This window comes from Passer montanus, unplaced genomic scaffold (assembly GCF_014805655.1).
Source record: "Passer montanus isolate IOZ18808 unplaced genomic scaffold, ASM1480565v1 scaffold118, whole genome shotgun sequence".
NCBI lineage: Eukaryota > Metazoa > Chordata > Aves > Passeriformes > Passeridae > Passer > Passer montanus.
In genome coordinates this window covers 1,379,289-1,405,928 of record NW_024358500.1, presented here as the reverse complement: position 1 = coordinate 1,405,928, position 26,640 = coordinate 1,379,289, and the positions used below count along the sequence as shown (strand labels likewise).

The 26,640-nt window shown below is 58.3% G+C and overlaps 3 protein-coding genes across 6 annotated transcripts in view; all 3 read left to right on the top strand.

Moving 5' to 3' along the window:
* The window catches only part of FBXO42 (F-box protein 42), a 46,685-nt gene extending 38,307 nt beyond the window's left edge, over positions 1–8,378 (top strand). For all 3 annotated transcript variants that reach the window (XM_039697443.1, XM_039697440.1, XM_039697441.1), the window contains 6 exons: positions 2,376–2,529; positions 3,453–3,563; positions 3,819–3,915; positions 4,704–4,760; positions 5,255–5,371; positions 5,502–8,378. In XM_039697443.1, the coding sequence (XP_039553377.1) occupies positions 2,376–2,529; positions 3,453–3,563; positions 3,819–3,915; positions 4,704–4,760; positions 5,255–5,371; positions 5,502–6,578 (1,613 nt within the window). In that variant the 3' untranslated portion in view covers positions 6,579–8,378. The remainder of the gene's footprint in view (positions 1–2,375; positions 2,530–3,452; positions 3,564–3,818; positions 3,916–4,703; positions 4,761–5,254; positions 5,372–5,501) is intronic.
* Positions 8,379–9,707: 1,329 nt separating this feature from the next.
* Positions 9,708–13,543, top strand: CPLANE2 (ciliogenesis and planar polarity effector 2). 2 transcript variants are annotated; one of them, XM_039697494.1, is made up of 5 exons: positions 9,708–10,314; positions 10,383–10,535; positions 11,223–11,347; positions 11,441–11,580; positions 13,392–13,543. In XM_039697494.1, exons 1-5 carry the CDS (start codon positions 10,212–10,214, stop codon positions 13,480–13,482), a joined length of 612 nt encoding a protein of 203 aa, XP_039553428.1. In that variant the 5' UTR covers positions 9,708–10,211; the 3' UTR covers positions 13,483–13,543. The 2 variants fall into 2 exon arrangements, with proteins under 2 accessions (XP_039553428.1, XP_039553429.1); XM_039697495.1 differs by lacking the exon at positions 13,392–13,543 and adding an exon at positions 12,122–12,289 and having other exon boundaries at positions 11,441–11,644.
* Positions 13,544–14,702: 1,159 nt separating this feature from the next.
* EPHA2 (EPH receptor A2) lies at positions 14,703–25,864 on the top strand. Its single transcript, XM_039697523.1, is given in 19 exon segments — positions 14,703–14,729; positions 14,732–14,788; positions 14,791–14,878; positions 17,613–17,680; positions 18,184–18,847; positions 19,641–19,796; positions 19,891–20,223; positions 20,337–20,461; positions 20,840–20,999; positions 21,110–21,209; positions 21,322–21,377; positions 21,456–21,581; positions 21,664–21,846; positions 22,412–22,473; positions 22,573–22,782; positions 23,018–23,167; positions 23,388–23,581; positions 24,633–24,788; positions 25,508–25,864. Coding segments are annotated over 19 exon segments (3,021 nt in total). The 3' UTR covers positions 25,614–25,864.
* Positions 25,865–26,640: the final 776 nt, after the last annotated feature.

The following is a 26,640-nucleotide window of genomic DNA, read 5'->3' as shown; positions in this document are numbered from 1 at the left end:
CTCTGCCCTGGGCTGTTTGCACGGCACTGACTCACTTGGGAATTGTCTCCTTGGCTGAGGCCAGGGTTGACCTTCAGGTTGCAGCAGAGGGAGGGTGACTTTCCTCACAGCTCCATCCCAGACCTTTCTGAGCAGGGTGCCAATGTTTTTCCATCCTGGAATGACTCTAGCTGCCCCTTTTGGTTTAAAAACAACCCAATTTAACCCCAGCACCTTGTGGCATCTCTGGCAATATCACCCGGCTGGGATTCACCAGCTCGGGTACAAATGTTTTACTGTGGTGCCAGGCTTAGGAGAAAAACTTTCTGCACTGCCAGGGAATTATTTAGACTGGAAACCTGCTGGAGTGGGTTAATGAATTGCACACATGGAACAAGCCAGGAAAGCTGGAATTCAGGAACAAAGAGTAACCAAATGTGACCCTTGCTGGCATCTCGTCCTCATGGAGACCTTGGTACAGCTCTGGCCACACATTACCTTGCATTAAGTGCTTCTGCAGGGCTTTATTCCCATTTTTCCCTCATCTCCATGAGGCTGAGGGCAGCAGAACGCTCTGTCCCTGGGGAAGGGCTCAGGGACGCTGTGGCCATCTCTGCATTAGGCCAGGGGCTGCCTTCTGCTGGGCTCTTCCCTCCCAGCACCTGGAACCCATCGTGGTGGAATTGCTTCCCTCAGCTGCAACATCCTAAAATAGCTGCTCTGGTTTCTTTTAAAAATAGTCTGTTCTGGGTGTCATTCCCTGCTAAAATTGTGTCTCTGAGTCCTGCTGGGACAGGGGAGGGGACAAGGGGCCAGGTGGGAGCATCAGCTGGTTCAGAGAGGTGGCCACGTGTGAGCTGTGCCCTTGAGCTGCCCCGCTCCCGGAGCCAGGCTCAGAGCCGTGGGGCTGGGCTGGGGTGCCAGGATGAACTGGGAGGGGTGAGTGCCAAGATGAGCTGGAAGGGGTGGCTGTGGAGCTGGAGCAGTGTGCTGGGCTGGGGATGCCAGGATGAACTGGGAGGGGTGAGTGCCAAGATGAGCTGGAAGGGGTGGCTGTGGAGCTGGAGCAGTGTGCTGGGCTGGGGATGCCAGGATGAACTGGGAGGGGTGGCTGTGGAACTGGAGCAGTGTGCCGGGTGCTGGTGACCGCCGTGGGAAGGAGAATGCTCGGAGTCAGCCAGGCTGGAGAGGCTTCAGCTGTTCCTGGGAAGCAGCTCAGCACCTCACACATCAGCAGGGTGGTGACACAGACACAGCACCTCTGGCTTCAGGGCCAGGCAGGGATTGGGCTTTTGCAGCAGCCAATTTCCCAGCATAAATTCAAAGGAATCGAATCCTTTGATAGCTGCTCTTGCCAACAGGATTCTTGCACTGAGACTGCTCCTGCTCTGAGCGGGTTAAGAACCATAAAATCCCAGAATGGTTTGGGTTGGGAGGAGCTTAAAGCTCATCTCATTCCACTCTGCTTCCATGGACAGGGATATCTTCCACGGTAATCCCAGAATCCCAGAGTGGTTTAAGTTGGAAGGGACCTTAAAGCTCATCGCCTTCCACCCCCTGTCATGGGCAGGGACGCCTTCCACTGGACCAGGTTGTTCCCAGCCCCATCCAGCCAGGCCTTGGGCACTTCCAGGGATGGAGCAGCCACAGCTTCTCAGGACTGTGGTGGCCAGGGGCCACAGGAGCAGCAGTAGGTTGAGAGGTGAGCTCAGGAAAACCCTCAGGATCCATGGAATCGTCTGAGCACAGCAAATCCCAACGGCATTGAGGCCAGGAGGTCACCTTGTCCTTGTGCAGGTCCTGCTCAGGAGGCCCCTGGTCCTTGCAGAGCCCTTTAAGCCTCAAACAGGCCACACAAAAAGGTTTTCCATGAATTTTAGAACTGCACTGCATCCTGCAGACTCGAGGAATGACTTCGTTCACAGCCAGAGCGTTCAGGGCTTCCTCTCAAACCTGGGGTTCAGTGAGTGCTGCCACTTGTCAGCACCCCACACATCTGCACGAGCCACTCTGGGTGCCTTAGAATTGTCTCTCTTCCCCCTCCCTCCTCAGGGAGAGACTGAGGAGGTATTTGGAGGTAATTATTGCTTTTATTCGGCGCTAAAGCAATAATTTGGAGGGATCGCTGGAAAACCGGCAATTTCCTGCCAGTGAGTGACAGATGTTTTGCTGTGTTTGAGATGTGCTTTCAGGCTCCTACTAATTAGCATGACACAAATTGGCAGGAGTTTTCTTCCCAGGCTCCCAGCTCTAATTTTGCCTTTTTTTCTTTTCTGTTATTTTCATTTTTTCAGAAAGGTGGAGTCTCCATGTTGTGACACTGAAGAAGTGATGCAGACTTGGGGGCTTGTGTTCAAACATGGTTTTCCTAACGTCTCTTCCTCCCTCCCTGCCAGGTTCCTACCCCTCTCCCAAGGCTGGGGCCACGCTGGTGGTCTACAAGGACTTGCTGGTGCTTTTTGGGGGGTGGACCCGGCCGAGCCCTTACCCCCTGCACCAGCCCGAGAGGTTCTTCGATGAGATCCACACGTACTCCCCCTCCAAAAACTGGTAAGAGCAGGCTTTGATCCTGGAGAAATGCAGGAATGCAGCTGGAGGAATGCCTGGGAAGCCGTGCGTGGTCCTGGTTTCCCAGGTGTGTCTCTAAAGCTCTTTCTGAAACAATAAAAAGCCACACAAGCACAGCAGAGCTGAGGACAGGGTGCTGCCAAGCAGCTCGTGGGTGCTGTTGCTTCCATATGGTTCTGGACTTGTACCTAAATATTCCAGGCTTCCTGAGCATCCCCATCCAGGTGGGAAACCTGGGTGTTTTAAATGCCTTATCACTTTGGCTGGGAGCACTGAGGTGTTTCTGAGATAAGCCTGAAGTGCTGGAGGTCTTGTTTTCAGTGATGATCCAAAACTCAGCTCCCTCAGGGAGATGTGATAAATCAGATTCCTCCATCATTTCAACCTCTGCCTTTACAGCTCCAGGACTGGTGCATCCAGCAGTGTCCATGGAGCAGGCAGGAATTTTCCTTTTCTCTTTAAACACTGTTTGGCTGATTTTAGACCCAGCTTTCTCACTGATGGTATGTGTGAGAGGGAAAATGCTGTATCAAAGAGAAGGTTTCTGCTCCTCTTGCACTGAGAACTTTTCATCCTCCAAAGTATCAATTATCCAGAGCACTTTGGGCAGTGTCATTACAACTCTGTAATTAAGATTTCCAATTCTCTTGGAAAGAATTTGAGGCAAACTTAATTGGAAGGGGAGATGTTCCCAACTTGGCCATGGGACTTGGTCATGCCTTAAAAATGTTTAGCACATTGGGATTTCTAATTAGTTTAGTTGCTCTTTGGATATTTGGAGGTTTTCTCTGTGGTTTTCCCCCATGACACGTTCTTGAGGACTTTGCAGGCCACTGGGATTTTTGTCTGGCCTTTCATCCAGCGTTTTCCTTCACTGGGACATGTGTTCCTGCCTCTCTTCCCAGGTGGAACTGCATCATGACCACCCACGGCCCCCCTCCCATGGCAGGACACTCCTCCTGTGTCATCGAAGACAAAATGATCGTTTTTGGGGGCTCCCTTGGGTCCCGACAGATGTAAGTTTGGGGTCAGGGTGGCTGACAAGCACCCCTGTAAGCCATGAGGGGGTTGGGATGGTCTTGGGGTCGCCCATGAGGAATTTTCTGCAGGATTTTGGGGTCTGCCTGCTGCCTTAGCACACCCATCACCTCGCGCAGCAAATCCCGAGGCTCCAGCCTGCAAAAATCCCAATTCTGCCCTAAAACCCAGCCCTGAATCCAAGTTCCACGTCCCTGCTTGTATCCTCAGCCCATGTTGTCTCATCCCTGCAGGAGCAATGACGTCTGGGTGCTGGATCTGGAGCAGTGGGCTTGGTCCAAGCCCAGCATCTCGGGGCCCAGCCCTCACCCGCGCGGGGGCCAGTCCCAGGTGAGCTCAGGCAGAGGGAAGCCAGGCACAGCCCCGCTCCCCCTCCACAGGCTCATTCATTCCCTCCCAGGTTCTCTGTGCAGCCCTTGCCCACCGGGCCCTCTCCCCCAGTGATTCAGACTGGAATGAACACATCCCTGCTTTACCCCACTCCTGCCCCGTGGCACCTCACATCAGTGCAGAGGCAGCACAGCCTGGTTTGGCTCCAGGCCCTTGTGACTGCTCCTCTCTCCCAATCCTGGGATTGATTCGGGATTGCTCCTGCTCCAAGCACAGCTCCAGCAGCACCTGCTGGGGCAGGGAGCTCGTGGCTGTCACCTGGCCTGGGGCAGCTGTCCCCAGCTGGGTTGGTCAGTGATCCCCAGTGTGGCTGGTCCCAGCAGGGCTCGGATGGCTTGTGCTGGAATGTCCTTCCATGGCCTGGGAAAGGAGCCCATGGGGATCCCTCACCCAGCAGCAGCACTGATCAGGCACTGCTGCCAGAACCTGCCCTCCCAGACAATCCTTCCACTTCCCCTCCTTTGCAGAGGGGTGTCAGGGCCCTGGAGCTTTGGGAAGGGCAATTGCTCTCCTCAGAGAGAGGAACTGGTTTGGGACAAGGGGTGGGATGAGCCCTGCATCCCACTCTGTCCTGGGCCCAGCAAAACCAGCTCCATCCCAGCTCCACTCCTCATCCTGGGGCACACAGAGCCCAGCAACAGCTGTGCAGTGAGAGCCTGCCTCTGTCTGCCCTTGGAGGCCTGGCCAAAAATCCTTCCCGGGCTGAAACTCTCTTCTGTCCCCTCCAGATCGTGATAGACAACGAGACCATTTTAATCCTGGGAGGCTGCGGGGGTCCCAATGCAGTGAGTACCTGGGGGAGCAGGGACATCACCATCCCCCTGGCTCCTGGGGGCTGGATTTGGGATGGGTGGACTCTGCACGTTGGTGGCATTTTATTCCTCAAGTCTGGGCACCCACCTGGTAGATTTTCCAGAGAAGCTGTTTAGCTGTTGCTGGAGCTGCTTTAATTAATAAAAATCACCCCAGGCGCTCTCTGAGCAGCTCCCTGGGTTCACTGAGGCTTGTCAAGATAAGCCCTGACTTTGTACTGGGATAGCAGATGGGAGTGAAGGGATTTATCCATGGCCATAGTGGGGTGTAGTCACTCATGGGTGATCAGCTCCTGCTCTGGGTCAGCATCCCCTGTCTGCAGCAGCAAAGCAATGCTCCCACCATGGCCCTGATGGGCTGAGCCCAGCAGCAAACTGGGCTGAATCTCAGCCTGGGCTCCTGAATCTCAGCCTGGGCTCCTGAATGCCAGCCCAGAGTCCTGAATGTGTGACCCTTCCCTCCCCAGCTGTTCAAAGACGCCTGGTTGCTGCACATGCAGGCCAACCCCTGGACGTGGCAGCCGCTCAAGGTGGAGAACGAGGACCACGGAGCCCCGGAGCTGTGGTGCCATCCTGCCTGCAGGGTACGGACACAGGGGGTCCCTGCTCCCTCACACACCCCCCTCCCTCGTTATTCCCTGCCTGAAATGCTCCATAACCGCTTCTCCCCAGCACCAAGGCTCCTGCTGACGTCTGTTCCCTGCTCTCCCTCAGGTGGGACAGTGCGTCGTGGTCTTCAGCCAAGCTCCCAGCGGGAGAGCCCCGCTGAGCCCCAGCCTCAACTCCCGCCCGTCTCCCATCAGCGCCACGCCGCCCGCCCTGGTGCCCGAGCCGCGGGAATTCCGCTCCCAGTCTCCCGTCAGGAACACGGACGAGGCTCCCTGCGTCAACGGCCGCTGGGGCACCCTGCGGCCCCGCAGGCAGACGCCGTCGGGCTCGCGGGAGGGCAGCCTGTCCCCGGCCAGAGGGGACAGTTCCCCGGTGCTCAACGGCGGCACGGTGTCACCCGGGGCGGCACCGCCCGGCGGGGCCTCCCTGGACAGCCCCGTGCAGGCCCTGTCCCCCAGCACCCCCTCGGCCGCCGAGGGGTTCGACCTCAAGGTGGGGCCGGCCCTGGCGCCGCGCCGGGGCTCGCTGCCGGAGCAGAGGGATCTGCGCCTGGCCTCCGTGGAGCTGGGCTGGGAGCAGAAGCCCACGTCCCTCCTGTGCCAGCTGGACGGCGCGGAGGGCAGGACAGCGGGCACGCGGAACCCCCCGGAGCACACCAACGGCATCCACACGCCGCCCCACGCCGGCCTGCCCGGGGCCGTGTCCCCCGGCGCGCTCCGCCGCAGCCTCGAGGCCGTCAAAGCCCTCTCCTCCAAAGCCGCCTCGGCCTCGGCCGCGCTGAGCCCTCCCCTGGCCTCGTCCCCGGGGTCCCCGGGCGCCGAGCCGGGCTCCGCGCGGCCCGGTGCCACCCAGGGCGAGGGGCACTCGCTGCCCCCCATCGCCCGGCGCCTCGGGCACCACCCGCCGCAGTCGCTGAACGTGGGCAAGCCCCTGTACCAGAGCATGAACTGCAAGCCCATGCAGATGTACGTGCTGGACATTAAGGACACCAAGGAGCAAGGTCGAGTCAAGTGGAAAGTGTTCAACAGCAGCTCCGTGGTGGGGCCGCCCGAGACCAGTTTACACACGGTGGTGCAAGGCCGAGGGGAGCTGATCATATTCGGTGGCCTGATGGACAAGAAACAAAACGTCAAATATTACCCCAAAACAAATGCCTTGTACTTTGTGCGAGCAAAGAGATAATGCGGCCCCCGCCCGCCGCCCGTCCCTCCGTCCCTGCGGCTCTTCCTCCTCCTTCCCCAGCCCCTTCCCGACACGCAGGCGTTCAAACTGTGAATTAAGGAGCAGGAAACCAATAAAAGTCCAAGCAAACCCTCCAGTGCTGCCCCGGCAGTTCCCAGTAAGACTCCAGGCGAGCGAGTCGTGTTTACAGGCGGGGAAGGACCCGAGGATTCGGGGTGAGCAGCCAGGGAATTCCGCCAGCCAGGATCCTCCTGGGTTTATTCTCCAAGTGTTTGCGAGTCTTGGTCTCTCCAAAACTCCTTGTGGTTGTGAGTAGAAGTGGTTTTATAGGAATAACCCAAATTGCAGCAGGCAGGAGGCTGTTAGCTTGATTAATTCCATGCTCGACTCCGTCAGGAAAACAGCAATATTCCTCTGGGAAGCTCCCAGCTCTGCCAGCCTTTGCTCGACACAAACACGATGCCTTTTTATTTTGCCTCTCACCTGCCGTTTCCGTCCCTGTCCTCCAGGCAGGACCAAAAGAAGGAGGAAAGGACATTTTTTTGTGTCACAATGCCAAAAATCTTGATTGTTAGCATCCCTCCTCTCCCTGCCCTGCTGGATCAGGCTTCAGGATCGGCTCTGATCCCCTCTGACCAGCAAAAATACTCTGAAAATCCCATTATTCCCCCAAAACAGAGATATTTGGCTGCTAATTCCCTTCTAGATTTAAAGGTTTCATTTCATTCAACGGCCCAAACCCCTTCAAGGCCGAAGCAGCCCCTTGGAGCCCAGGAGCAGGGTGGGTTTTCCAGGGAAAAGGACAGATACTGGTAAACGTGAGGGCAGCCTCGAGGCAGTAACTTCACCTCATCTTTGCACGTGCCTCCTTCCGCAAAGATTAAATCCAAATCCGAAGGGATTGAACCTGTGCGTCCTTCTGGGACAACCCCCTCCTTCCCTGTCCCCTGCAAGGGGGGGAAATGGGGCGGATTCTGCCAGGTTTTGGTCAACAACCTCCAGCACCCTGAAGCCAGGGAGCCCTCCCCAAGCCGGCAGCGCCATGACGTGGTCCCTTCTTCCAGGAATTTTTCTCCTCCATTCCCACTGAGCTTTCTGCCGGTCGGAGCCTTAAATCCCATCCCAGCCGCGTGGGGACGGGGAGGGATTTGCTTCACCCGCGGCGTTCCCACCTCTGTAAATAAACCCACGTCAAATCCCACCTCTCCCGTTCATCCCAGAACAATTTGATTCGTCCTAAGGGAAAGCAAAAGGCAATTTTCCCCCCACTCCAAAAATCCCCAGACCTCAGGAGCACCTCGGGTGAGCTGTGGAATTTTCCTTCTCCACCTGTGGCCGTGGGGAAGGCGGTCAAGGCTTCGCCATCGATCCCCACGTCCCCTTTGCATGTTTTTTGTCATCCATCCCCCAAGAAGAGTCCAAGCCGGGGATGGATGGCACCTTGGTGTCCTTGTCCCTGCGGAGCACCCCTCCAGGGCTGCTGTCCCAGTTCCATCCTGCCCCGCTCCCGGGGTTCCCCTGCCGGGGTTCCCCGCCGGGAGACGCATGTTCTGTGCCCTTCAGAGAGATCCATCCCAAATCTGGGTCCCTGTCCCCAATCCCGCGGGAGCTGCTGGTGCTGTGAGCGAGGTGTCCCCCCGCCGCGACTCAGGTGTCCCCCCCGTCACTCCCGGGCCGAGCGCAGCAATGGGAAGCCATTCCGGTGATATTTAAAATCTTGTGTACATTTTGGGGGGGTTCATGGGGGTCCCTCCCCCCCTTCCTGACGAATTTTTAGTGGTTTAACAAATAAAAAGGAAAAGAAATGGATGGTTGGTGCTTTTGGGGAGGGGTGGGGTGGGAGTGACTTGGAGGGGAAATTCCTGCTGTGCTGCCACAACTTTGGGGGTGAAAGGGGAGATTTGGGGTCTTTGTGTAACAGAAGGGAAATATTTGTACAGGGGATGTTGGAACACTGGAGGGAGGCAAAGGGGGACACAGGGGATTTGGGACACTGAAGTTTATTGAGCCAGAAATTGGGGATGGGGACCCCAAAGCCTGTTGGGGTTGGAAACGGGAGATCCCAAAGCCTATTGGAGCTGGGAATTCAGGGATCCCCAACCCTATTTGGGATGCAGACCCCAAAACCTGCCAGAGATGGGAACTGGAGATGGGGAGCCCAGGTCCTGCCTGTGCAGGAAATTGTGGACCCCAGGTCCTGCCAGGGTTGGGAATTATGGACAGGGACCCAAAGGCTGTCAGCACTGGGAATGGGGGACACCAAACCCTGTTAGGGATGGAAAGTGGGAATGGGGATCCCAAAGACTGCTGGGGATGCCAAAGCCTCCCAGCACTGGGAACTGGGAACCCCAAAACCTGCTGGGGCTGGAAATTTGGGATAGGGACCCCAAAGCCAGTTGGGGCTGGAAATTGATGATAAGGACCCCAAATCCTGCCAGTGCTGGGAAATGGGGATCCCACAGCCTGGGAACTGGGGATGGGGATCCTGGAGCCTGCTGGGGCTGGAAGTTGGGACCCCAAGTCCTGCCAGTGTGGGAGATGCTGGAGCCCAAAGCATTCCAGTGTCTGATAGGGGATGAGTGAGGGCTCCAAAGCCTGGAAACACTGGGAACCCCAATCCCAGCAGTGCTGGGAACTGGGGATCGAGACCCCCAAATCATTGCAGTGTCAGTAACTGGGGATGGGGGCCTCCCAAATCATTCCAGTGTCAGTAACTGGGGGTGGGGGCCTCCCAAAATCCACATCACCGGGGTCACTGCACGTGCCCCCGCACCTCACCGCGCACGCGCGGCTGCGGCTGGGCGTGGTCTCCACAGCGCCCCGCCCTCTTTTCGTGACGTCACGGCGAGGCGGAAGCGGCCTCAGGTGAGCGGCGGGGCCGCGTCTTAAAGGGCCCGCGCGGGAAAATTGGTGTGGGAGACAAGGCATGGGAGAGATTTGGGGGGCAGGGGAGTGCAGAGATTTCGTGTGGGGCTGTGAGGGACACCCCGGGAGGATGGATAAATACTGAGGGGGGCAGGGACCCCGTGTGGGGCTGTGAGGGACACCCTGGGCCATGGAGAAATACTGAGGGGGGCAGGGACCCCGTGTGGGGCTGTGAGGGAGGATAGGGGCAGGAACCCATGGGAGGGCGGTGGGACCCTGCAGGGTCCCCAAGGACGGGGGAAAGGATCCTATGGGGAAGGGGACAGGGACCCTGTGGTGGGTGCTGGCGTGGCAGGGGGGCACACAGACCCCCGTGGTGGGGTCAGGAACCCAGGGAGGGTGGTGAGACCTCCTGGAGGGAGGTAGGGACCCCAGGGAGGGCTTTGGGGCCCCAGAGAGGCATCAGGGACCCCATGGGAGGATGCAGGGACTCCACAGGAAGGGCACAGACCCCATGGGGGGCATCAGGGACCCCATGGGAGGGTGCCGGGACTCCACAGGAAGGGCACAGACCCCATGGGGGGTATCAGGGACCCTATGGGTGGATGCTGGGACACAGGGGGTGTTTTAGGGAGCCGATGGAGGATGTATGGACCCTGGGGAGGGTGCTGGGCGCTGGGGTGGGGTCAGAAGGGGACCCCAAAGCTGCGGATGCAGTGACCCCATGGGGAAGGGGGGCTGTTCGCCGTCCCCCAGGTCTGGGGGCCCATGGCAGAGCAGGACTGGGCGCTGGAGCCGGGCTGGCTGCTGTCCCCCGCCGGCCGCCCCTACCTGGACTCCATCCTGCACAAGAACCAGCGGAGAACGTTCGGTGCGTGCCCGCCCCGCGCCCCCCAGCCCGGCTCTGAGCCCCCCGAATGAACCTGAGCCCCTCCCCAGGTCTGCTGGAGCGCCCGGCGCTGCCGCCCGCGCTGGCTGTCCCCACGGTCACCTACAAACTCTTCCTGGCGGGCAGGAGCGGCGTCGGCAAGACAGCGCTGGTGGCCTGGCTGGGGGGGACCCCCGTGCCCCCCGCCCACCACGAAACCCTGGGTACGGCCGGGGGGTCCTGGGGGGGACCCGGGGATGACAGTCTCCCTGTCCCTGCAGGGATCGAGGCCACCACGACACCTTGGGTGTGGTCCTGGGGGTGACAGTAACGCTGTCCCTGCAGGGATCGAGGCCACCCCGGCCACCACGAGACCCTGGGTGCGGTCTGGGGTTGTCCCTGGGGTGACAGTAACACTGTCCCTGCAGGGATTGAGGCCACCCCGCCCACCACGAGACCCTGGGTACGGCCGGGGGGTTCCAGGGGTGACAGTAACGCTGTCCCTGCAGGGATTGAGGCCACCCCGCCCACCACGAGACCCTGGGTACGGCCGGGGGGTCCTGGGGGGGACCCGGGGATGACAGTCTCCCTGTCCCTGCAGGGATCGAGGCCACCACGACACCTTGGGTGTGGCCCTGGGGGTGACAGTAACGCTGTCCCTGCAGGGATTGAGGCCACCCCGCCCACCACGGGACCCTGGGTGCGGCCTGGGGGTGTCCTGGGGGTGACAGTCCCGTGTGTCCCCGCAGGCATCGAGGTCACCACGCTGTTCTGGCCGGCCAAGGCCGGGGGGTCCTGGGGGGGACCCGGGGATGACAGTCTCCCTGTCCCTGCAGGGATCGAGGCCACCACGAGACCCTGGGTGCGGTCTGGGGGTGTCCCGGGGGTGACAGTCGCGTGTGTCCCCGCAGGCATCGAGGTCACCACGCTGTTCTGGCCGGCCAAGCCCCGCGGCAGCAGCCGCCCCGTCCTGTTCCAGCTGCAGCTCTGGGACTGCGGGGACGGAGCGCTCAGGAGGTTCGAGCACCTGCTGCCCGTGAGCTGGGGACGCCTTTTGGGGCGGGGGACGCGTTTTGGGGCGGGGGGGACACCCCCAGGACCCCGCGGTGAGGGCTGTCCCCGTGCCCAGGCCTGCAAGGAGGAGGCGGACGCCGCCCTGTTGCTGTTCTCCTTCACGGACCGCGCGTCCTTCGAGGAGCTGCCGGCGCTCATGGGCCGCGTGCTGGGCCCCGAGGACAGCCACCTCGTCAGGGTGGTCGTGGGCACCAAGTATCCTTTTGGGGGGTCCCCCAAAGTCACCCCGTGGCGGGGGGATTGCACCCCCGGGGGCTCGGTGCATGGCATCACGGCGGTGAGAATGGCACACCAGTGGATTGCCAAATCCTGCTGATTTTCACAGGGTTTTGGGGTTTATCCAGGTGTTCCTTGTCCCACCCCCAGCCCAAAATAGGTTTGTACCCCCAGATTTCTCAGCATTTGGTGTCTCAGCAGGCTGAGAATGTGCACAAATGGTTACACCGATGGGTTCACAGCTCCTGCTTATTTTTAGAGGGTTTTGCCACCCTAAAGGAGATTTTCGGGGTGTTGGTGTCTCCCTTGACCCTGTATCCCCCCCAGTCAGGTTTGCACCCCCAGATTTCAAACCACTCAGTACCTTGTTAGGCTGAGAATGTGCAACTCTCATTACACCAATGGGTCCTCAACTCCCATTGATATTTTAGGGGGTTTAGGGGGGTTTATTTGGGTCACAACTCCCACTTATTTTTGAGGGGGTTTTCTGGGTCTCCCTTGACCCTGTGACCCCCCCCAGTCGCGGGCGGGGCTGGCCCGGGTCGCCCCCGTCCTGGACGCCCTGGTGGAGGAGCTCTGGCGGCGCGACCAAGTGACCGCCGGGGTCACCCCGGGGGACACGGGGGACACCCGGACCTGAACCCCCTCTCGGGGAGGGTTTGGGGGGTGGGAGGGGTAAAAAGGTGCTTTTTTGCTAAAATCAGTGGTTTTCTACGAAAAAGATCAATTGATATTTTAGGGGGTTTAGGGGGGTTTATTTGGGTCACAACTCCCACTTATTTTTGAGGGGGTTTTCTGGGTCTCCCTTGACCCTGTGACCCCCCCCAGTCAGGTTTGGGGATTTTCTGTGTCTCCCTTGACCCTGTGTCCCCCCCCAGTCAGGTCTGTACCCCCAGATCTCTCTGCACTTGCTATCCCAGCAGGCCGAGAACGTGCAACCCTTCACTGCACCAATGGATTCACAATCCCCATTTCCTGGGGATTTTCTGTGTCTCCCTTGACCCTGTGTCCCCCCCCAGTCAGGTTTGTACCCCCAGATCTCTCAGCACTTGTTGTCTCAGCAGGCCGAGAACGTGCAACCCTTCATTGCACCAATATTGGGATTCACAATCCCCATTTCTCTTTAGGTGGTTTTGGGGGGATTTTTCAGGGTGTTGGTGTCTCCTTGACCTGGGGGTGAGGGAATTTGGGGTGAGTGGGGTACTGGGGATTTGGGGTGCTGGGGGATATGGGGTGCAATGGGATCATCAGGAGGTGGGTGCTGCAGGATTTGGGGTGCTGCAGCTCCTGGGGGATTTGAATTTCAGTGGGATCATGGAATGGGGGTGCTTGCAGGATTTGGGGTGCTGCAGTTGCTGGGGGATGTGGGATGCACTGGGATCCTGGGGATGGGGGTGCTGCACGATTTGGGGTGCTGCAGGTGCCAGGGGATGTGGGGTGCACTGGGATCCTGGGGATGGGGGTGCTGCACGATTTAGGGGGTTTAGGGGGGTTTATTTGGGTCACAACTCCCACTTATTTTTGAGGGGGTTTTCTGGGTCTCCCTTGACCCTGTGACCCCCCCCAGTCAGGTTTGGGGATTTTCTGTGTCTCCCTTGACCCTGTGTCCCCCCCCAGTCAGGTTTGTACCCCCAGATCTCTCAGCACTTGTTGTCTCAGCAGGCCGAGAACGTGCAACCCTTCATTGCACCAATATTGGGATTCACAATCCCCATTTCTCTTTAGGTGGTTTTGGGGGGATTTTTCAGGGTGTTGGTGTCTCCTTGACCCCATGTCCCCCCCACAATCAGGTTTGCACCCCACATTCCAAACCACCCAGTCCCTGGGCAGGCAGAGGACACTCCCACCTGGCTACACCGATGGGTTCACAGCTCCCGGTGAATCTCGGGTGTTCTGGGGGGATTTTCCAGGGCGCTGCCGTTTCCCTTGACCCTGTGTCCCCTCCCCACCCCAGATTCGACCTGGCCCCGCACGCGGCCGTGACGGAGGGGGACGTGCGGGCCTTGGAGGGGACGCGGGGGCTGTGCACTGGGATCCTGGGGATGGGGGTGCTGGGCCTATTGGCAGATTTGGGGTGTTGTGGATCCTGGAGGTTTTGGGCTCTGTGGGTATTAGGGGATATGGCTGCAGAGGGATTATGGGAGCAGGGGTGCAGGATTTGGAGTGCTGTGGGATTTGAATTGTTTTGGGGTACTGGGAGATTCGTAGTGCTAGAAGTGAAAGGATTGGGGTGCTGTGGGTGCTGCAGAGGTTGGGGGTGCTGTGGGATTTGGGATGCTATGGAAGATGCAGGATTTGGGGTGCTGCGGGATCAGGGGGACGCGGCTGCTGCGGGATTTGAGGTGCTGGAATTGATGGGATTAGGGCACTATGGGATTTGGGGTGCAACAGATGATCCAGGCTTTGGGATGCTGTGGGATTTAGGGTGCTGTGGGTGATAGGATTTGGGGTGCTGTGGGTGATGGGATTTGGGGTGCTGTGGGATTTGGGTGCTGTGGGATTTGAGGTGCTGTGGGTGATGGGATTTGGGGTGCTGTGGGATTTGGGTGCTGTGGGATTTAGGGTGCTGTGGGTGATGGGATTTATGGTGCTGTGGGATTTGGGGTGCCGTGGGTGATGGGATTTGGGGTGCCGTGGGATTTGGGTGCTGCGGGTCCATGAGGACGGTGGTGCTGAAGATTTGGGGCGCTGGGCCCCGAGGGCCCGGGCAGCCCCCCAAGACCGGTCCCCCCAAACCCCCCAGTACCGAGCTGGTGGGCGGGGGGCGTGGTCGGTAGTAACCGCGTGGTCCCGCCCCCTGCAGCCATTGGCTGCCGCCCCCCCGCCCTTCCCACGCCGATTCATGAATGAAAGGGGAGGGGGCGGGAGGGGGGGGCGCGTTCACCCCTTTGGGGCCGGGCCCGGGGGGTCCCCACGGGGCTGCGGGACCCCCGAACCACCCCCAGGGCCGTGCCCCACCTTGGGGGGGCCCGCACAGCCCCCTCCCCTCCAGCCGGCCGCGTCCCACCCTGGGGCGCGCGCCCTCCCAGTGCCGTACTGGTTCGTACTGGGAGCGGCTCCTGCGCCTTTAAGAGCGGGCGTGGCCGGTGACGTCACGGGGCATGAATGAACAGGAGCGGGCGCGCGGCCCCGCACCCCACACCCCCCGCACTCCCCGCGGGGCCGCCGCTCGTGGGGCGCGCCCGGGACCCCCCAAAACCCCCGGCCATGGCGGGCACCCCCCCCGCCCTCACCCTCCTCCTGCTCACCGCCCTCAGCCCCCTGGCCGCCGAGGAAGGTGAGTCCCCAACTTTTTCTTTTTGTGGGGGAGCACCCCGAAACTCCTTTATTGCGGGCTCCCCCGAGCGCGGGGTGGTTTTGGGGTAAATTCGGGTGGTTTGGGGGGAGCTGAGCAGTCGGGGAGCGCTCTGAGGGTGAAGGGTGGTGTCGGTTCCCCCCCGCACAGTTTGGGGTGCGGTGCGGAATCCGCAGGTGTCGGAGCGCGTTTGGGGTGGGGGGGAGGTTAAAATTAGGGGAAAAGTTGAAATGAGGGCGGAGAAGTTTAAATTAAAAGGGGAAAAGTTAAATTAAGGGGCGAAAGTTAAAGGAATGGGGGGGCATTAAAAAGGTGTATGGGGGTAAAAATACAGGGGGGAGAAAGCTAAAAGGAGGGGACAACTAGAATAGAGGAGAAAGAAATTTAAATTGGGAGAAAAAAAGCTAAAATGAGGTGAAACCCCAGAGTTTGGGGCAACTTTTCCCATGCCGAGCGTCCAACCAACGCACCAGGGCCAGGTCCTGCTGGGAGCCCCCAAAAGAGGCTGGCACAGGGGTGAAGGTGGGGGGGATTAAAAAATAAACCCTCCAAAAAGGGGAAAATCACCTTAAAATGGAGCGTTTCCCATGGGTGGTGCAGGGTCGGGTAGGATCCGGCCGGAGAGCTGGAAAACAATGTCAGGAAAATCCCAAAAAATTGCTGGGAAAAAACAAGCAGCGTCTCGGCCTCCACCTCACAACCCTTCCCCCAGTGATTTTGGGGCTTAGTTTGGCAGGCTTGGGCAAAAGAAAAGGGGGAAATTCACTTTTTTTATCTATATCTGGAATTTTTTTAGGATTGAGTTTCTATAAACTCTGTTTGACGGCTTTAGTCCGTCACTTTTTGAGGGTAAAGTGGAAGAATCCGGCCCCAAATGCAAATAAACCAGAGGCTGGGATGGAAAATACTCCCTGAAAAACTAAAAATGGGGTAAAAAACCCTAAAATGAGGATTTTTGGAAGTGCTGAGGGGACAGCAGAGGGGGTGACCCTGTGGCAGCTGTGGGATTTGGGGTGTGTTCCCAAAGCGCTCTTTCCCAGGAGGGAATGTTGGGATTTGAGGTTTTAAAAGTGCGTGGGGGGAAAGGGAAAGTGGTGGGATTTGGGGATTTCGAGGGGATTGGTTCCCCTCGGTGAGATCTACTGGGATTTGGGGTGAGCTGAGGTGGGGAGGTGGTTAAGGAGGGGTTGGGGCTGGGATGGGATCAATTTTGTGATTTTGATTGGGGTTCAGATTGAGATTGAGGAGGCAAGGTTGGGATGAGGATGGGGAGGGGATGGGATTCATTTTGGGATCGGGATTCTCGTTAAGGTTGAGACGGGGATGGGATTGGGATGGGGACAGGAATGGGAGCAGAGGGATGGGGTTGGGGTTCACTTTGGGAACGGGATGGGATTCGGATTCAGACAAAGATTGGGATCGGGACAGGGTTAGGGCAGGGCAGGGGACAGGGAATGGGACGGGGGTGCCGCTCCGGGGCGCGGGGGTGGCGCTGAGGGTGGCCATAGGCTCGGTGCCCACATCACGGTGGCACTGGAGGTGGGGGCGGCCGTGGCCGGGCGACGAAGGCGATGGAGGATTTGATGATGATGATGGTGGCGGTGGTACAGGTGACTCCCGGGACGGGGCTGCGGCCCCGGCGCTGTCCCGGGAGCTCCCGCGGCTGCTGCGCCCCTGGAGCAGCCCCGGCCCCGGGACTGTCCCCAGAGCCACCCCCGGGGCACCGGCGGGGAACCCCCGCCCGCTCCGGCTCTGGCTCCGGCAGCTTTCCGCTCTCCGGAGGCTCGCGGGGGGGATTTCCAGCCTCAGGAAAACCGGGATATCCGCCCCGGCATCCTTCCTGAGCCCGGGCACGGCGCGGGGGGGACGCTGCAGCCACCCGCGTCCCCCCAGGCAGGTTCTGGGGTCCCCCCAGGCAGGTTTTGGGGTCCCCCCCCAGACCTGGCCCTCCCGGGCCACGCCGCGAGCCCGTCCGTGCTCAGCCGGGGGCTGGGGGGCACATCCGTCCCGAAATTGCCCCGTCCCGCCGGACCCATCGCGCCGCTGAGCCCGGGCGTCCGGGCACATTCCTGGGGGGTGATTCACCGGGGGGCCCCGCTCCCTCCCCGGCCTCCTCTTCCTCCTCTTCCTCTCCCGGCGCTGGATCCGGCCGCCGCCCTCGGCGTGCCAGGGCAGGTCCCGCCGGGCCCCGCGGCTTCCCCGCCTCTGGGGGCGGCCCCGGGGGGCTTCGTCCCGCGGAATCTGCCGGGAACCGGGGGATCCGTGGGTCCAGGGGACACCTCTGTGGCCTGTGACTGTTTGGAGGTCCTGGGGACATCCGTGGCTCTTAGGGTGGATCTGGGGGTATCCAGGGGTCTTGAGGACACCCATGGAACCTCATGCATCTGTGGGATGCAGGGATATCTGTGGGTGCCCAGGACATCCAGGGAGCCTGGTGGGATACCTGTAGGTCCCAGGGATATCTGTGGGTCCTGATGGCATCCACAGGTCCCAGGGATATCTGTGGGTGTCCAGGACATCCATGAATTTTAGGGACATCTGTGGATCCCAGGAGTGTTTGCACATCCTGGGGACTTCCATGGGGATATCTGTGGGTCCTGGGGGGCATCCGTGTGTCCTGGGGGATAGACATCCAAGGGCCAGAGGGGTGTATTGGTGGCACCTGCAGGTCCTGGTGGCATCTGCTGACGTCCCTGTCCTCTCTCCTCTCCCACAGTGGTGCTGCTGGACTTCGCCAAGGCACACGGGGAGCTGGGCTGGCTCACCCATCCCTACGGCAAAGGGGTGAGCAGCCATGGATCTGGCATCTGGGATGGGGAATGGGGACAGCCGTGGGGGAGCTCCGTGGGGATGGAACAAGGACATCTCTGGGGACCTTCACAGGAATGGCGATGAGGGCATCCATGGGGTTGATGAATGGGGACCTCCATGGGAATAGAGATATCCATGGGGATGGGTCTGGGGGCATCCATGGGAATGGGGACAGGAACATCTGTAGGGAGGGACCTCCACAGGAACATTCCACAGTCATGAGGATCTCCATGGGCATGGGGACAGGGAAACCCATGGGGTTGGAGACCTCCACTGGCATTAGGCTGGGGCCCTCCATGGGACCAGGGACACCCATGAGGATGGACATGGGGACACCCATGGGGTTGGAGACCTCTGGGATGTGTCTGGGGACCTCCATGGGGATGGGGACAGGGGGAACGAGATGGGGACAAACCCATCCCTGGGGACAGTGCCTCAGTTCCCCTCCATAGCCCCATTTCTGTCTCCGGGGACAGTGGGACCAGCTGCAGAACGTGCTCAATGACTCCCTGATCTACATCTACTCCGTGTGCAACGTCCTGGAGGGCGAGCAGGAGAACTGGCTCCGCACCAACTGGATCTACCGCGGCGTGGCCCAGCGCATCTTCATCGAGCTGAAGTTCACCGTGCGCGACTGCAACAGCTTCCCCACGGCCGGCGGCGGCTCCTGCAAGGAGACCTTCAACCTCTACTACGCCGAGTCCGACGTGGACTACGGCACCAACTTCCAGAAGCGGCAGTTCCGGAAGATCGACACCATCGCTCCGGACGAGATCACCGTGCAGGAGGATTTCGCCGCCCGCAACGTGAAGCTGAACGTGGAGGTGCGGTCGGTGGGGCCGCTCCGCAGGAAGGGTTTCTACCTGGCCTTCCAGGACCTGGGCGCCTGCGTGGCGCTGCTCTCCGTGCGCGTCTACTACAAGCGGTGCCCGGCCGTGGTGCGGGGCATGGCGCGCTTCCCGGAGACCGTGGCCGGCGCCGACTCGCAGACCTTGGCTGAGGTGCGGGGCTCGTGCGTGGCCGAGGCCGTGGCCGAGCAGGCGCCCGCCCTGCACTGCAACGCCGACGGCGAGTGGCTCGTGCCCATTGGGGAGTGCCTGTGCCGCGCCGGCTTCCAGAGCCTGGGGGATGCCTGCCAAGGTATGGACTGGGCTAAACTGAGGGTGGGCCAGCTTGGTGCGTGCCTGGGGTGGGGTGGGGGGGAAGAGGAGTGGGGGTTTGGCCCCAAAAATTCCCAGTCCTGGATCCTCAGCCTCGAGTGGATTGTGGAAGGGCTTAGCTGGGAGAAGGGTGGGGCAGTGACTGCAAAAATGAGGTGAAATGCCTGGAAAGTTCCTGATTTGGAGTTGGAGAAATGAAGTTTTGGCTCCAAAATTCACAGCCCCGGATCCTCATCTTTCAGCATCACCAGTGTAGTGAGAACTCAGACAGGTGAAGGGTGGGCTTGGGGGATCACAATAAAGTAGCAGCTGCAAAATAAGATTAAATACCCTAACATTCCCCCTTTGAGCTGGTGAAAAGAGATGTTGGACCCAAAATTCCCCATCCTGGATAATTCCCCTGCAGCATGGGCTGAGCCAGGTGGGGGGGTGGTTTTGGGGGAGCTCCCCAGTAATAAGAAGCTGCAAAATGAGGTGAAACACCCTAAAACCCCTGCTTTGTTATGGATAAATGAAGTATTATCCCAAAATTCTCCATCCTGGATCATTCCCCTGCAGCATCACTCACACAGTGAGTGCAGCAGGGCTCAGCCTTCAGGGGGTGGTTTTGGGGGTGCTCCCCAGTAATAAAAAAGCTGTAAAATGAGGCAAAGTCCCCTGAACTCCTCTCTGGGTGCTTGGGGGGTGCTTCCCCCCTCTTTGCCAGGTGCTGATCCCGTGAATGGGGAGCAGGATTTGGGATCTCATAGGTGTCACTTTGTGTGTCCCCCCAGCTTGTCCCCCTGGCACCTTCAAGGCCACAGTGTCCTCAGAGAGCTGCCAGCCCTGTCCCCGCCACACCCTGCCCGCCCCGGCGGCCGCCGCCGCCTGCCCATGCGAGGATGGATTTTTCCGGGCCCCTGAGGACCCCCCGGAGCATCCCTGCACCCGTAAGTCACCTCCGGAGGGGGACACCACAGTGTCACCTCACTGAGCTGACACGGCACTGCCCTGTCCCCTGACCCTGCCCTGTGTCCCCCACAGGTCCCCCCTCGCCCCCCCAGGCTGTCACAGCCCTGGGGCTGGGGGCTGCGGTGCAGCTGCGCTGGGCCCCCCCGGCCGACCCCGGTGACCGCAAGGACGTCACCTACAGCGTCACCTGCGAGCAGTGCTGGCCCGAGAGCGGCGAGTGCCGGCCCTGCGACGGGGGGGTCCGCTTCTCACAGCCCCCCCAGGGCCTCACGGGGACAGAGGTCACTGTCACCGACCTGGAGCCACATGTCAACTACACCTTCACCGTGGAGGCCCGCAACGGGGTGTCCCCCTTCAGCCACCAGCGCAGCGTGGCCAGCGCCACCATCAGTGTCAACCAGACGGGTGAGGGGACACCAGCAGCTCCCACACCTTCCCTTCGTGGTGGGGACACGTCCGTGGTGCCCCTGTCCCCTATGGGAACACCTCAGTGACGTCCCTTTGTGACCCCACGGCAGAGCCCCCCCGGGTGACATCGGTGAGCCTGGATGGACGGACGGCCACCAGCCTGGTCTTGTCCTGGACGGTGCCACTGCGGCAGCAGAGTCGGGTCTGGAAGTACGAGGTCACCTACAGCAAGAAGGTGACACAGCCTAACACCCCCAAACCCATGCCTCCATCCGTGTCACCTCCATCCGTGTCACCTCCATCCTTGCCCCAAGCTGTGTCACGTCTGTCGATGCAATCTTCCTCCATGTCATTCCTCCATCCTTGCCCTGATCCCCATCAGCCCCCCATCCACGCCACTTCCATCCTTGTCCCCATCCCTGTCACCTCCATCCCTGCCCCATCCATGTCACCTCCTTCCTTGCCTCCATCCGTGTCCCTCCCATGTTCATCCCTCTATCCACGTCACCTCTCTGCCCCATCCATGTCATGTCCCCCACATCACCTCATCTTTGCCCCACCCGTGCCACCCCTCCCTGCGTGTCACCCTAATGTCACCCTGCTGTGTCCCCAGGTGGATGAGAACAGCTACTCAGTGCTGCGCTGCGAGGGCACCTCTGTCACCCTGCCCAAGCTGTCCCCAGGCACCGCCTACGTGGTTCGGGTCCAGGCTCTCACTGCTGACGGCCACGGGGCCTTCAGCCCCCAGCACGAGTTCGAGACCCTGCCTGAGGGTGAGGAGGGGCTGGGGGGGTCAGAGTGGGAGGTGGGGGCTCCAGGGGGTGTCAGGAGTGGGGGGTGGCTGCTCCAGGGGGTGCAGGGCTCACCTGGATGGTCCCCACAGGTTCCGAGGCCATGGCATCGACCACTGTCATCGCTGGCAGCATTGCCGGCGTCGTCTTCGTTGTCGTCCTCTTGACCATTCTCCTCTACGTCCTCCGGCGGTAAGGGGACAAACCCCCCCCAAAACCCCCAAAAAACCCCAAAATATCATTGTCCCACCACTGAATATGGGGGAGGGATGGTCTTTTGGGACAAAATGCTGCTTTTCCGCAGGAGGAGGAGGTCACGGCCACGCCAATCCGCTGAGGATGTCTACTTCTCCAAGTCAGGTGAGCCATGGGACAGTGGCGACAATGGGGATGGGCAGGGGGTGACAGGGGTGCTGACCCCCTCCTTGACACCCCCAGACCAGCTGAAGCCCCTCAAGACCTACGTTGACCCCCACACTTACGAAGACCCCAACCAAGCCATGCTCAAGTTCACCACTGAGATCCCTCCATCCTTCATCACCCGCCAGAAGGTCATCGGCGCCGGTGCGTGGCTTTTTCCCCCCAGAGACACCCCGAAATGGGGGTGGGACAGGAGGGCTAAGGGTGCCCACGTTTTCTGGAGCAGGTGAATTTGGGGAGGTGTACAAGGGCACCCTGAAGCGTGGTCGGAAGGAGGTGCCGGTGGCCATCAAGACGTTGAAGGTGGGGTACACGGAGAAGCAGCGCGTGGACTTCCTGAGCGAGGCCACCATCATGGGACAGTTCTGCCACCACAACATCATCCGCCTTGAGGGCGTCGTCTCCAAGTGTGAGTGTCCTCTGTGTCCTGTCCCCCCCCAAAAAAACAATTTCCCAGCAAAACACCCCCAAAAAAGCTATATAAAAACAGGGTTTTGAGCAACGGCACCAAGGGGAATTCAGGAGACTTGGGTCTTTTTTTGGGATGAAGTTGGGGATTTTTCTGGGGAGCGAATTCAGGTTTATTTGGGAGGTTTTATGGGGAGCTTAAGGGATTTTTGGAGGAGTTGAGGGAGTTATTTTGGGGTTTTGGCTGTTGGGGTTTGTTTGGGTCTGTAAGGGGGTTGAAACTTTATTGTTGTTTTGGGAATGTTTTGGGGAGTTGGGGGAATGGGTTTTTTTGGGGAGAATTGGTAGGGTTTGGATTTTTTGGAGGTGATTGAGGTTTTTTGTAATTTTTGAGGGGTTGGGGTTGTTTTGGAGGGTTGGGGTTTTTTTAAGGACATTGGGCATTTGGGGGGATTTTGGGAGGTCTTGTGGGAGGTTTAGAGATTTTAGGGGGGTGCCTTTTTTGGGGGGCTTGGAGGGATATATTTTGGTGTTTTTACCAATTTTGGGCTCTTTCTTTTGTACAGACAAGCCCTTCATGATCATCACGGAGTACATGGAGAATGGAGCACTGGATAAATTCCTGAGGGTAGGTGACATGTGGTGGCAATGTGGTGGAACCTCCAACACCCACCACAGGAGGTGGGACAACAGGTGGATTCCAGGCTGGATTCTCCCCTTTTTCCAGGAAAAAGAGGGCGAATTTGGCGTCATCCAGCTGGTGGGGATGTTGAGGGGCATCGCCGCTGGCATGAAGTACTTGGCCAACATGAATTACGTCCATCGGGACCTGGCTGCCAGGAACATCCTGGTGAACAGCAACCTGGTGTGCAAAGTGTCCGATTTCGGGCTCTCGAGGGTGCTGGAAGATGACCCTGAAGCCACCTACACCACCAGCGTGAGTGTCACTGCGGTGGGGCGGTGGCCAGGGAGGGGTGGCTGGTTGGCCGTGGAAGGGTGGCTGGCGTTGTGTTGGGGTGGCTGAACAAGGTGTGTGATTGTCCATCACAGTGGCCATGTTGGAGTGTTTGAACAGGGTGGGTGATTGTCCATCAAGGTTGGCCATGTTGGGGTGGTTGAACAAGGTGAGGTGGTGTTTTGGGGGCGCAGGGTTGACCCCAGTGTCGCTGTAGGGCGGGAAGATCCCGATCCGTTGGACAGCACCCGAAGCCATCTCCTACCGCAAGTTCACCTCTGCCAGCGACGTCTGGAGCTACGGCATCGTCATGTGGGAGGTGATGTCCTACGGCGAGCGGCCCTACTGGGAGCTCTCCAACCACGACGTGAGTGCCCACCCTCCACCACCACCAGTGTTTTGGGAGACATTCAAGGCCTTGTGGGACAAGGCTGGGATCAACTGGGACAGTGGAAGATGTCCCTGCCAGGGCAGGGGCTGCAGTGAGATGAGCTTAAAAGTCCTTCCAACCCAAACCATTCTGGGATTCTGTGAATGAACACCTTTTTGGGGGGGACCATCCCTGACCCTCCTCCTCATCCTCACAGGTGATGAAGGCCATCAACGAGGGCTTCCGCCTCCCGGCGCCGCTGGACTGTCCCTCGGCCATCTACCAGCTGATGATGCAGTGCTGGCAGCAGGAGCGCTGCCGGCGCCCCAAATTCACCGACATCGTCAGCATCCTCGACAAGCTCATCCGCGCCCCCGAGTCCCTCAAGGCACTGGCAGATTTCGACCCTCGGTGAGTGCAGGGAGCGCCAGGATGGGGTTGGGGGCAAGAAGAGGGAGTGGAGCAGTTGCCCAGAGCAGCTGTGGCCGCCCCTGGATCCCTGGCAGGGTCCAAGGCCAGGCTGGACAGGGCTTGGAGCCTCCTGGGAGAGTGGAAGGTGTCTCTGCCATGGCAGGGGTGGAATGGGGTGGGCTTTAAGGTCCCTCCCACCCAAACCAGTCTGGGATTCTTTGATTCTTGCACATGTTTGTGTCTTCTGTCATTTTTTGCATAATTTTGTTTTCATCTTCACATTTTGTGCATCATTTTTTGCACTCTTGTGGTGCTGTTTTGGGTTGGTTTTAGCATCTCTGCACTCCCTCATTGCTTCTGGCATCTCCATTTCTGCATAATTTTTTGGTATTTTCACATTTCCACTTTTTGCAGCATTTCATTCTCTGCATCATAATTTCATCATCTCATTTTTGCATTTATTTTTTGCCATCTTCCCATTTCTGCATTGTTTTTCCATCCTTCCATTTTCAGATCATTTTTTGCATCCTTCCATTTCTGCATCATTGTTTTAACCTTCCACTTTCACATCATTTTTTGCACCATTTCATTTCTGTGCTATTTTTGCATCCTTCCAATTTTCTGCATTATTTTTTCCCCTTTCCATTTCCACAGAATTTCTCATCTTTCCGTTTCCACATTATTTTTTGCATCTTTTCAACTCGTGTTATTTTTCCATCCTTCCACTTTCACATCTCTATTTGCCACCCTTTCCTTCCTGCCCCATTTTTGCACCTTTCCATTCCTGCACCATTTTTTGCATTGTTTAATTTCTGCAATATTTTTGTGCCCTCACCTTTCTGCATCATTTTTTGCACCTTCCCATTTTCACATTGCTTTTTCACCTTTCCATTTTTCTATTCTTTTTTTACACCCCTCCATTCCTGCATCATGTATTGCATCGCTTCCTTTCTCCACCATTTCACGCCCTTCTGTTTTCAAATCGCTTTTCCAGCCTTGCATTTCTGCACCACTTCTTTTGCATTTTCCCATTTCTCCTGGTTTTTGGCAGGGTGTCCATCCGGCTGCCCAGCACCAGCGGCTCCGAGGGCGTCCCGTTCCGCTCGGTCCCGGAGTGGCTGGAGTCCATCCGCATGCCCCAGTACACCGAGACCTTCATGGCCTCGGGCTACAGCACCATCGAGAAGGTCCTGCAGATGACCAGCGAGTGAGTCCCTGTCCCCTGACACTCCCGAACTGTCCCCACACCACGCCCCTGCTGTCCCCAGGATGCGTCCCCACACTGTCCCCATTCCCTCCCCTCCGACTCCCGAGGGACAGGGATGTGCTGGGAACGGAAACCACTTCTGTGGCCTTGGTGGCCCGAGGGATAGGATAAAAATAGATGTTCCTTGGCCGGAGAGGCCGGGATGAGCTGTATCCATCCATCTGTCCCTTGGGATGAGCCATGTCAGTCTGTCCATCCCTCGGGATGAGCCATGTCCATCCATCCCTTAGCGTTAGCTATGTCCATCCATCCGTTCGTCCATCCATCCATCCCTCAGGATGAGCCATGTCCATCCATCCCTGGGGGTTAGCTACGTCCGTCCATCCATCCCTGGGGGTTAGCTATGTCCATCCATCCATCCCTTGGCATGAACCATGTTCATCCTTCCATCCCTCAGGATGAGGCATGTCCATCCATCCATCCCTCCCTCAGGATGAGCCATGTCCATCCATCCATCCATCCATCCATCCATCCATCCATCCCTCCCTCGGGATGAGCCATGTCCATCCCTCCATCCCTGGGGATGAGCTGTCTCCACCCCCCATCCATCCCCACCCCGAGCACGCTGCTCCTGGGTCCCCCCACGCCCGGGCTGTGGCCGTGGCTGGCTCCAGCCCCATTCCCTCTCCTGACCCCGTGTTCCCGTTCCCCTTCCCCAGGGACATCAAGCGGATCGGGGTGCGGCTGCCGGGCCACCAGAAGCGCATCGCCTACAGCCTGCTGGGGCTGCAGGAGCAGGCGGGGGCTGGGGGGGCCCCGGGCTGACCCCAAACCCCCACACCTCCACGTCACCCCCCCCTCCTCCCCGAGGGGTTTATTTATTATTTCTGTAATTATTAAGGGTTTTTTTATAGTGTTGTTGATGTTGTCCCCACGCCTGGGGATGAAACAGGTGCTGCGCCTTCCCTCCCCCCTAAAGAAATGGAATTTCAAGCTTGTTTGGAACTGGGGGAGGGATTTTTCTTCTTATTTTTCCCCTACATTTCAAGGAAAAAAGGGCTCAGTCCCAAAACTGATTTATTTTTGCTTTTTTTTCTCCCTATTTATTCCTCTCCCACCGGGTTTTTGGGTGGTTTTTTTGCCCTTTAATGCTGATCTTCCAGTGTTGCCTTGTATTTTTTAACCTAATTTATTCTATTTTTGTATATTTATTGCGAGAGATTAAAGGTCATGTCAGGTTTGGGAGAGAAAAAAAGGGGGAAATAAAAAAACCCAGCTCAGATGCTTTTTTTTTCCCCCTTTTTTTCATGGGTTTATGGGGATTTGTGTGGGGTTTTGAATAAAAATATGTGCTTTTTGGTTTTCTAGAATATTGTCTTTTCCCACTGGTTCACAGAGATTGAAGGTGTTTGGGGGGCAAAGAGAGGGGGTTTCCCCTAGGGTTTTTAGGGATTTTAGGGGTTTTAAGGGCATTTAAAGGATTGTAAGAGAGTTTTAAAGGGTTTTTTAGGCGTTTTAAGGATTTTTAAAGGTTTTGGGGGGTATTAAGGGGGAGTTAAGGAGGTTTAAAATTTTGGGGGTTTTTAGGCATTTTAAGATTTTTTTAAGGAGTTATCAGGGTTTGTAAGGGGGGTTAGGAGCTTTAAAAGGGTTTTAAGTTATTTTTTTGGGAGGCTTAATGTTTTTAAAGGGTTTATTTAGGGATTTTTGGGGGGTTAAGGGGGTTTTAAAAGTGAGAGGGTTTAGGGGTTTTAATGGGGATTTAAATGGCTTAAAGAGGACTTTTAAGGGGGTTTAAATGAGTTAAAGAGGTTTTTTTAAGGGGTTTACAATTTTTAGGGGGTTATCAGGG